General features: G+C 42.0%; 1 protein-coding gene across 3 annotated transcripts in view; it reads right to left on the reverse strand.

Annotated features, from left to right (window-relative positions):
* Positions 1 to 7,412: 7,412 nt before the first annotated feature.
* The window catches only part of sncga (synuclein, gamma a), a 7,855-nt gene continuing 3,596 nt past the window's right edge, over positions 7,413 to 11,671 (reverse strand). For all 3 annotated transcript variants that reach the window (XM_037465862.2, XM_037465861.2, XM_037465863.2), the window contains exons 2-6: positions 11,203 to 11,388; positions 9,413 to 9,454; positions 8,773 to 8,900; positions 8,090 to 8,146; positions 7,413 to 7,796 (exon numbers count right to left, since the gene is read on the reverse strand). In XM_037465862.2, the coding sequence (XP_037321759.1) occupies positions 8,090 to 8,146; positions 8,773 to 8,900; positions 9,413 to 9,454; positions 11,203 to 11,323 (348 nt within the window). In that variant the 5' untranslated portion in view covers positions 11,324 to 11,388 and the 3' untranslated portion in view covers positions 7,413 to 7,796. The remainder of the gene's footprint in view (positions 7,797 to 8,089; positions 8,147 to 8,772; positions 8,901 to 9,412; positions 9,455 to 11,202; positions 11,389 to 11,671) is intronic.

The following is an 11,671-nucleotide window of genomic DNA, read 5'->3' on the forward strand; positions in this document are numbered from 1 at the left end:
TCTCGTCACCGTGGGTTACGTGTTGTCGGACGGGACCGGCCGGTTCCTCCCGCTCTGCTTTCCCCGGAGCTAGAGTCAGAATGAAGCGTCCTCCGGGGACACGTGTCTTCAGAATGAAGGAGACAAACAAAGGGCGTTTACACACTGTTTCTATTTTCTGCTGTGACGAACACAATGATTCATAATAACAAGTAGCATTACTTTTATTTTCAATCTAAAGTACTATTTGACTTTGGCTGAAGTATCTGAGTATGTTTCAGTGAGTCATCTGAGTGGAATGTAAGTACATTTATTCTTTATTGAGTCTTTCTACCTCACTTTATTTATCGGACTTTAGCTTTAGTTCCTTTGCTTTCAAACACAAAACAAACAAAGAGTTTAGAACTTAAAAACATGAAATGATTAGTAGAATAGCTTCATGAGTCACAACCATTGAGACCAATAAGTGACGCAGAGTTTACACCAAGTGATCTACGTTAAACACAATCACCTGATCCCAGAATGCACCTGTAAAACACCTGTCACCAATCAGATGGCTGCGTTGTCACAACTTTAAACACAGCATTCCTACTCACAGGACTTCATGTGTTTATATTCCACACCTGATCAAATCTTAACCTGATGTAACATTTAAAGCTGATGAAGGAAATGTCAGCTCATTATTTTACCAGCTAACCAATCACAGCGGGTTTAAACACAGAAAAACAAGGAAGATGATTTGAGAAAAAGGAGAGATGAAGAACTCATCATCCTAAAAGTCAGCCAATGATTCATAACTCAAATTACTATTTCCTATATATATATATATGTATATATGTTATAATACGGGTAGATGAAAACAGGCCTTCTGATTGGTTGAGGGTACTCTGTGTGGAACCATAGCGCAGTGATCAGTGTTCAGAATGCACTCAAAATAGCAGGGAGATTTTGTGCAACTGTTATTTGTCAGTTGAAGCTTCAGTTAGCATGTTTTGTGTAAACTTTGATGTTCTGGGGGAATGACTTTTGATGAGTGGTTAACCACGGAGGATCACTCATGATAGACGAGAAAGAAATCAGGGTTGATGAAATGTTGGCCGGTGAAACCTCCATTAAACCTGAAGACCGTCACCACAGAAGATCTGAGGGAATACTGCAGAGCAGCTTCCTGCTGCAGGCCTGAACGGACGCATCAGCGATCCATCGTGGAGTCGGTGCTGCAGTTTGATGGAGGACAGGACCTTCACGTCCGAAAACCACGAGCACAGGATCCACAACAGCCTGCCACCAGGCCACCATCCAGAGGCTCTTCCAGGAAGGTCACTTCATTAGAAATAATGATACTAATATGTTGTATCTCCACAGAATGCGAGGTGTGTCCTGGGCAACATCTTGGTGCAAACCCTGTGTGACGTTGGCTTGTCAGCGAGTGGACAAGAACCCGCTCAAAGCTACTGGGCACCAAATCTTAATGAAAGGATTAATATCCCAGCTGGAGAAGACACTTCCAACACTGAGGTACCGGGCATTTTTGTTATTTTTTGGCAACTTTTATAAAACGAGCAATGTGAATAATGAGAAAGAGGTCGAGTAAGGAGACGATGCACAAATCAATGTTTGGTTCTAACAAACGTCATGATGTTAGAAGAGTCATTTCCTCATAGACGTCTATGGGAGCAGAGGAGTCGCCCCCTGCTGGTCACTACACAGAATGATGTTCCCAATGCTGTTTGTCTGTTGCATAGCAACTATAGTGTATTATTTATCACTATTTACACTTCTCTCTTGGCTACTGAAAAGCGATACACAACATTTGGTGGCTACAACTAATTTGTGCTGAAAGGCAGCTTAAAATTGATCTACTATTAATAATGTTTCCTTCTGCTGTGTTTCATTTAGTTTAATTGAATCAATCAAAGGGCCCCTTGTCTCCGGATGACTAGAGACGTGATTTTCTCCATGCAGTAACACACTTTAGTAAAGTTTCAACAGGTCAATTTTGGTACATTCTCAAGGTGTAAAACCAGTAAAGAAATCACAAACGTCTCCGTCTGCTCTGCAGCTTGTACGAAACATGTAGTCCAAAAGTTTTTATTGTCCTTTAAATGTTTTCATGTTCAAATCATAGTGAATATTGAGAGAGTGACTCTCCACCGGTGTGTAGGTGGAGAAGGTCCGATGGTCTGGGTCTCTATTTAAAGAAGCCGCCGAGGGCCCCCATCACCGCATTGGCCCCTGAGGGACAAAGTGGGAGAAAGATAAGAGAATGTTAATAAAACACGAAGAGCAACGTAGTGTTAAGATCCAGACTGAAGCATCTAAACGACGATGGAGCACAACGTTATCGATTTACACATTGTATACAAAAATATAAATATGTCATGGTTTGAGGTCTTGTTTTATTTTGTAGTTTCATGTCTCTTGTGTTCCTGGGTAACTTAACTTCACTTCCTGTCCTGTCTTCCCCTGTGATTGTCTGCCGTGCCTGATTGTTTCCACCTGTGTTCAATCACCTGCACCTTGTGTATTTAAGCCTTGTGAGTCTTTTGTCTTGTGTGGCGTCATTACATGTCGACGGTTCATGTCAAGTAATTCTGTTGGTGGTTTCCAGTCCAGGTCCCTGGTTTTTTGTCTTGTTTGTTTTCTCCTCCTTCCTGCCCTTTTTTGGTTGGAGTGATCTTGATTTTGAGTTTTGACTATTAAAGTCTTTTTATTTTTCATCAATACTCTGCATCTGAGTCCTCCCTCTTTGCCTACGACCCGCTCGTACTGACAAAATATATGTATATACATGTGCAGATATAGAAATAAGTATTTAAATATATATATATATATAAACAGATAAATAAATACAGTACCAGTCAAAAGTTTGGACACAATGTGTCATTTATGCATAAATACTCAATATGTAATACATTTTTTTAATAGTTTATTTTAGGGGAGAAATACACATTAGTTCAAGCATGGGTTCAAGCCCCCGTAGGTGTGTGAATGTGAGAGTGATGGTTGTGTGTCTTTATGTCACTGGAGACCAGTCCAGTGGACCCTGTCCCTCCTGATGTCCTCCTGTCTCGCCTGTTTTGTCATTACATTCCCTTTGATAATATCAACGCATGGACGGATGTGAGGGGAACCTAATTCCTCGTGACGAATCATTTTCCCAAATGCAAATCATTCGTTATATTTCCAGCAGAGGGCAGGTCTTCCCACAATGCATTCTGGGAAGGTGAAAACAGAGGAATTGACTGATCGGCTTCACCAGAACTGAGCTCAGACCCGATCACAAATAGGTCCCAGCGGACTGAAGGACTCACCTGCCCCCTTGCTCTTGTCTTCCTTCTTGTTGTCTCCGCTGACCATCGAGAGGGCGTCATCGAGGCCAAAGCCGTCTCCGCCGCCTCCGCCGCCTCCGCCGCCTCCGCCGCCTCCGCCGCTTCCTCCCTTTCCTCCACTTCCTCCGACCATCGACATCACCTGGTCCAGCCCTCCTTTCTTCTCCTCCTTCTGCCCTTCCTTTTTACCCATGGCCTTGCTCATGGTGCCCTCCACCAACTCCTCTGAGGACACAAGCAGCAGTTCAGTTCTCCTGCAGATACACAATAGCTGCAGCTTTGGCTCCACCGCCTGAAGCAGATGGGTGGGGATCACCAAATATTTGAGGGTGACTAAATAGTAAATTACCCCCCCAGGGCTCCTGAGTCAGCTGACTGATGCTGTGTTTTATACAACACCGGAGAAACAAACTGATCAATACCAAGACACAACGGAACTTCTTGTTCGGCCTTCTTAAGTTTGGAGGGAGGCTGAGAGTATTTCTCCATGGCAACCAAGTCACCTCACGCAGCTAAACGTAAACACTGGAATCATCATTCTAATCATTCTAATCTATCCATATATCTATCGATCCATCCATTTATCTATCCATCGATCCATCTGTCTATCGAAATCTATAATTGCTCCTCATAATAATCCAGGTATTCTGTACAATGTGTTTTAGCTTCTCTTAACCCGCATAACGTCAGTCGGACTTTCTATAAAAATAATAATTATTATTATTTGTTGTCTTTGGGAAATTCAGATTTAAAAAGCAACATGTTTGATCAATAATGAGGAAACGGTGACACTCACCCACTTTCTGTCCGGCCATCTTAGAGATCATTTTGTCCATGGTTCCTGCTGATAGTTACTGCTCCCCCAGCTGTGTGTTTACTGTATATAAGCATGGAGGTGGGCGGGGCTGAAGGCCGTGGGCGGAGCTTGTGGAGACTGTCGTCCCCGAAGATGGACGCCCCTTCTTGGACTCGCCCTGTTGAAGAATCAGGTGAGGCTGAAGGGGGGACCGGTCTCACGAGTACGAGAGAGGATTTATGCTTCTTCATGTGCGTGTGGGTGTGTGTGCGTTACCTCCCTAAAGAAGAATTTAAAGAGGTGTGAGACTGTCCTCCTGTCCTCACCTGTATTCATGTTCACATAGAGGCCTTGAGACAAAGAGTGAGGTTCAACCTGTTCATGAGTCATGTTCATCACCTCGTACAAAATATCGCCTCTTCATTGTTTGACAAGCAGATTGATTATTGAGTTATTCATCTGTTAGAGCTTCACAAGCCGCCAGCTCTCCAGAAAAACAAAGGATGCGGAGCTACGAGATGATCTGACAGGTGAAAACCTGCCGTAAGGAGGCGTGTCCAAAATAGTGACGTCACACTTAAGCATGAATTCATGAAGGCTAATGTATGTGTATTTATAAACATATATACAAATATCTATATTTAATACGTTTTATTCTGTGGTTTTCTCTATATGTTGTATGTTTATATATACTATATACATTCATTCATATATATAAATATACGTATATATCACCACATATGTTAAGATATAAGTACAGAGTGGTTGCTAATTTTTGACTGTCTTTTTTTAATTATTAATTCTTGATTAATTATTCACATTTAAAGAAACTGCCTTTGCTTTAAAACGTTATGTTTGCATAACAGCTGCCCCATGTGCCACGTCGAAGTGTCCCTGAGCAAGTCACCTGACCCCTACCTGCTCCCCAGGCAGAATGTAAGCCATGGGTTATAATGCAATGTGGCTTTGGATAAAAGCTTCAGCTAAATGACATGTCATGTATTTACTCAGTAATAATAATAACAAAAATGATCATTCTAATCACAACTTTAATGGAAATTCTAATAATAATAGTATTAATAATTAAAGTAATAGTTGCATTCATTTGTGGGGAATCCAAAATGTTTTCCAAATTTTGTTTTCCAAATTTTATTGAAAACATTTAAAGCTTATATTCTCATTTAACTAAAACAGTTTAATCAAAGAAATCAGTGTGCTGAGTGTTTGATAGGCCACGCCCCCCTGAGGGCGTGTCTGAGCTCACGTGACCCGTGCAAACAAACTGGTTGGACAAACTGAGATAGAAAACAAGGCTGATCAGCGACGGAAGGTTGGATGACTGAAGCAAAGGATGCTGGGAGATTAAACAAATAAATTAAAAAAACGTGAATGTAAATCGTCTACAGCTGGATTCTCTAAACACCAAGGTCGTCTGGTCCTAACTCCTCATGAACTCTTCTTCACTCCTTCCCTTGACAAGGACAGGTGTGACTTGTTTGATCCATTGGCCCCAGGGGGGAGGGGGGGAGGGGAGTTGGGCGTCGAGTGCCCTTCAAAGAGATTCCTGAGTGACTCAGACGAAACTCCCTGCAGCCCAACAATAATAATAATAATAAAAAACATGATCCAAATAGTTGAGCTGCTCCCATGAAACACGTTTGTTTCTTCTTCCAAAAACACGAAACCAATCACACAATTACATATCAGACACGCTGCAACATCTGTGGAAATATGTGAATATGCTGTGCTGCGTGTGTATTTATATGTGCTCAGTAAAAATACAAGCACCTTCCTTCACTACAAGAATATACCCTTCTTACTGGGAAGATGTAAGTCCAGACTGCTCCTCGTCTCCTGTGGTGTTCCTCAAGGGTCGGTCATCGGACCCATCCTCTTCATCACTTACATGCCCCCCCATGGCTGTGTCATCAGCAAACATGGAATGTTGTTTCACTGTTATGCCGATGACATACAGATCTACGTCAAGACCTCCCCGAGCCCCTCTGCTGCCATGTCCTATCGCTTGTCTTCGGGACGAATGAGCAACAACCTTTCTCCAGCTAAACATCACAAAAACATCTCCAAACTCTGTCCCACTTTGACCCTGTCAGATGCAGAAAAGCTTTCCATGCCTTTAAGACTGTAAGCTTTGATTGAAATCACTGGCAAGAATATCCTGAAACTACAACACATCCAAAACAGCGCTGCATGAATAAAATGTATAATTATTATTATTATTATGAAGTCAATGTATTTAAGCATGTGAAAAAGTTTGAAAAAAGTAATAATGTCATATTATTATTCTTACTAACCCCACTAAAATTGAGGTGTAACTAATATGATGAGTGATACTTTGTTAACAATGAAAAGTATTTTCATTTTTCTTATAAAGCAAAAGATCTATTGATTATTCGACCAAAATGTATCTTTGGATTAATTCATGGTTATAATAAAATGATAATAACTTACAATCCTGCTTTTACCTTGAGTCATAATTATCTAGTAGTATATATTAGTACTACTATTGTAGTAGTAGTATGTATTAGTAGTGTATATATTATAGGAGGACTTTGTTGTTAGATATTTAGTTCAGTGCTCCACCTGATGGAGGAGGTTCGTCTTTACATCATTTATATTTTATTCTATTTACAAACAAATTTCATCACTATGAGAAACTGAAAGAACTACTCAGAACCACCAGAGCTACCAGAACCTACAGGACCTCCAGAACCATCAGTACCAGACCTCATAGGTTTGGGTCCAGTGTTCTTTCACTGTGGTCCACTACACTGGTATTGCTTATTGTACTTAACATCATTAAGTAATATTTATTGTACTTTTACTGTGGTCCAGTATCAATCATTATTATTTTAGTTTGTGCATTATATGGATTTTAGTTTTAACAATGATGAAGACACAAAGGTGGATTTCAAACACATCTTTATTAGGGTCCTCGCTACGACTAGTCGTAGAGGAACCTATTGTATTTCAAGGAATTATTATTATTATTCTCACAAACCGTGGGCCTTTTTGTGGCCTTTATCATATTCAAAAGCTTGTTAAATTTGGCATGGATATCTGGACTGTTACAAAATTTGATATTTTTTGGGTCTCACGTTTGGGTATGAAGAAATGTCACTATAGCGCCCTCTAGAAATTAAAACAAGACCACACTAGGGCGCCCTCTACAAATTCTAACCGTGCGGCCAGTGCCCCGACGTGCAAGGAGTAGCGAGGACCCGTCCAACGCCGCTCGCAGCTTTAATTTCATTTGTGTTTTGTGAAGGAAAGAATCAGAAAAACAGACTACAGGTGTGTGTGTGTGTGTTAAGGATTCATTTGTATTTTTCTAGGATCTTAAGTGTGAGTCAGTAAAGCAACATGCATTCAAAAGGGGGCGGGCTCAGCTTGGTCGTTTACAGTAGGATGGGGCGGAGCCTCTGCAGGGGGCGTGATGTCATTGTAAACCAACCAATCGACGGTGCGGCCCAAACAAAGCCATTAGTGATTTTGAGTGTATGCGTTGGATGCTGTGGCGGGGTAACCAGGGCAACAGAAGTGGAATGTGTCTATTGGTGGATGCAGACAGAGGTCAGAGGTCGTGGTGCAGCAGGTGGGGTTCCTCATCTCTCGTTGCTCATTGGACAGGAAGAAACAGGAAGTGCCAGCAGGTTGGTGAGAACGAGATTCTGAGAGGGAGAAAACACAAAGAGAATCAAAGGAGGCAGAAGAAGGAACATAAAAACCTGGAAAAGTTAACCAGTATGGACTCCTCCCACAGCGGCCATTTTGACTCGTCATTGCATCGTCATTGACAGGTCTCTGATTGACCGTAAAGCAGAGGATGCTATAGGGCGGGGCTACTCGCGGATTGACTAGAGACGTACACAGCGTCTCGTCGTCCTCAGTACAGATGTGGTCACTTCCTGTTCACTGGTTGCAACAAAAGACAGACACCCAAAATGGCTGAATATTTTCTCACCTACTGTGCAGCCCGTTCAGTCGGTTCTCCACCTGCTGCTGATTTTGGGAGGGCGTCCTGCAGGTGAGACGAAGCGGAGGTCACATGACCGCCACCAATCTTCACCTACTTACAAATCCATCCGTACGCTGCCTAAGCTCTTGCACACGATTAAATAACACACAACATCACTTCCTCTGGATGAAGAAACTTTTATAAGTGAGTTCTGAAAAGCATTCAAGGCAGAACCAATCGTGCCATGCCATCAGTCCCTCAAGCCCCCCACAACCAATCAGGCACCTCCTTAGCCACTGGCCCCGCCTCCTCCTGATCTCAGCCAACAATCAGAGATTCATTAAAGACAGAAAATGAGAGTCATTAAAACTAATCTGAAATAATAATCACTGTAAGATTCTTATACAATGTAGATGTAGAACTGCAGGAATGAGTCCTATGAACCAGACATGAGTCAGCATTTTTTCACTTCCTGTTACTGTTTGTGTCAAAGCTGCCTTCCCTCTAGTGGCCACCAGGGGGCGACTCCTCTGGTCTATGAGAAAATGACTAATTCTATCTGTATTGATCTCTGGATTATACCACATTTGAAATATATAGAAAAACATTAATAGATCATTTGTTTACAGAAATAGAAGCCCACATTTCCCACAGTCTAATTTGGGGTCATGTGATGTGACATCACTCACTGCGCTGACGAATCCGCTTGACACCGCGGCGTTCTCCACCCCTTCCACCGCGGCCTGGGCGACCTCGTTGGCCCCGGCAACCGCCGTGTCGGCAACAGCGTCGACCTGCTCATTGGACTTCTGAGCGACTGATGACGGGAAAACAACAAGTTATCAATCAAATCCAAAATGAACTGTGAGGTTCAAACCCTGCCCAGGGGTCACGTGACAGATTCCTGTTCAAATGTTTTGATTATTGATCAGTGATTGTTGATAGAAGAGGTCTAAACTGTGATTAGATCCGCAGTAACTCAGACTAACTTTCTGTTTAACTTTTTTAATCCTAAAAAATAAATCCTTAACATCAGGATTCTTTTATTGTGAAACAGCTTATCCTGTTCCTAACCTTCCAGTTTCTTTGAAGGTGATTTATTATCTTCTTATTCAGCTACTGCTTCAAGGATCTTTGTCTCTTTTAGTTCATCTTCCTACTAAACTAAATAATTAAAGTCGTCCTACAAAACAAAAGCATAATTTAAACGGTGTGGCACCTCTCAGGTGGGTCTCCAGAGAAGAATGGACTCTCCCCTCTGTGAAAGTGAGACATGTCACATGTCCCCTGCTGGTCTGGAAGCTAGTTAGCGTGAAGACGCTAGCTCACCTGTGTTGACCCCGGTCACCACTCCCTCCATCGTCTTGTTTCCTGGGAAAGAGAAGATCATGTTGAACGTTGATCTTATGATGTAGATGGAGTCTGGTGTCACCAATACTCTCTTTCTATATTTGCTCACTTGCTCCTCATGGGTTCTGAGGACACATCATGGAGACCACAGAGTGCATCATTGTACTGGGAATGATCAGCAGACGTCAGCTTCACATTCACTGTAAATAGTTTTTATTTGTATAAACACAGAAACAGATCATTTAAAAAAGCTTTGGTCGACGTTAAGTTTTAGCCAATCAGACTCTGGATCTGATCTGGTTTCCTCTGCAGACCCCCACCAAGCCCAGAATAATTCACCCAGCTGCCACTCTGCTTTATGATGATGTCCTTCTTTATACTACTGGTCCTACTGGTCCTACTGGTCCTATTGTGCCGGTCAGGACACACGTGTCTTTGTTTTTCTGATTATCTGGTGGACTTCAGTCAGAAGGACTCGGTATGTGACGGATGGCACTGAACAGACTCTTTGTCTGAGTGAAGCACACAAACACTCAGATGTTCTGCTTCACTCGGTAACAGGAAGCGCAGATGAAGCATCTTTGATGAGCCTGCAGGTTTTATCTCCTCTAATGGACTGTGGATCAGAAGTTATGATCAATGCACATTTATTATGATGTAATGGGCTGCAATATGGAATGTTACCAATGGTGACTCATTATACATTACTCATTATGTGTTTTGTCCTTTATACACTGTGGTATCAGTACTTTTACTCCATTAGAGTATTTATACACTGTGGTATCAGTACTTTTACTCCATTAGAGTATTTATACACTGTGGTATTAGTAATTTTACTCCATTAGAGTATTTATACACTGTGGTATTAGTAATTTTACTCCATTAGAGTATTTATACACTGTGGTATTAGTAATTTTACTCCATTAGAGTAATTATACACTGTGGTATTAGTAATTTTACTCCATTAGAGTATTTATACACTGTGGTATTAGTAATTTTACTCCATTAGAGTATTTATACACTGTGGTATTAGTAATTCTACTCCATTACAGTATTTATACACTGTGGTATTAGTAATTTTACTCCATTAGAGTATTTATACACTGTGGTATTAGTAATTTTACTCCATTAGAGTATTTATACACTGTGGTATTAGTAATTTTACTCCATTAGAGTATTTATACACTGTGGTATTAGTAATTTTACTCCATTAGAGTATTTATACACTGTGGTATTAGTAATTCTACTCCATTACAGTATTTATACACTGTGGTATTAGTAATTTAACTCCAGTAGAGTATTTATACACTGTGTTATTAGTAATTTTACTCCATTAGAGTATTTATACACTGTGGCAGTAATGGCGGTTTATGTCGTCTCTTCCTGTTTGGCCTCAAGGTGGCGCTCAACCCTCGTAATCATAGCCTATGTTCTGAAGGGCTTCAGATGAGTAGGTCCTCCACCCAATCACTCCTACACCCATCCATCGCTTCACCCATTCCGCCCTCCGCCCAATAACTCCTCCACCCAACCATCCATCAACCCAATTCATCCCTCCATCCAACCATCCCTCCATCCAACCACTCCTCCACCCATCCCTCCATCCAACCACTCCTCCACCCATCCATCCCTCCCCATTTAACTGCTAGTTCATTCTCTCACTCGCTCCCTTCATCCCTTCATTCATCCCTTTTTTCTTCCCTCCATCTCGTAAATGCAGTTTGATGTTGTATTTCCCTTTTCATCCATCCATGCATCCACCCTCTCACCGACGTAGAAGACCCCGTCCTTGGTCTTGGAAGCGGCCTCCCCCACGCCAGCCTTCGTCTTCTCGGCGGCGGACACCACGCCGTCCTTCGCCTTGTAGAGTCCCTTCTTCAGAGCGTCCATGATGCTTTGTGCTGCTTCCTGCTCCGTCTGCCTCGGTCGACTGTCCTCTTCTCGTCTTCGTCCTGCTAATGGACGAGGGGGGGGGGGGGGCGGAGGGAGGGAGGGGGCGAGGAAAAGACAGAAACGAGTAGAAGAGGAGGAGCCTCATCTTCAGTAAAATGCGTCAAATGTTTCGGGGACCTCAGAACAATCAGCGAAAACCTTAAAAAACACATTAAGAAAAGTATGTTTTAATGAGTAAGATATTCAGATAATATGTTTTGATGGATGTGATGTATTGGTGAATATAGTGTTGATTATGTACAGTGAAATAAATACACTATTCATGTACACACAGCTGTATGAACT

Source organism: Pungitius pungitius, chromosome 13 (assembly GCF_949316345.1).
Source record: "Pungitius pungitius chromosome 13, fPunPun2.1, whole genome shotgun sequence".
NCBI lineage: Eukaryota > Metazoa > Chordata > Actinopteri > Perciformes > Gasterosteidae > Pungitius > Pungitius pungitius.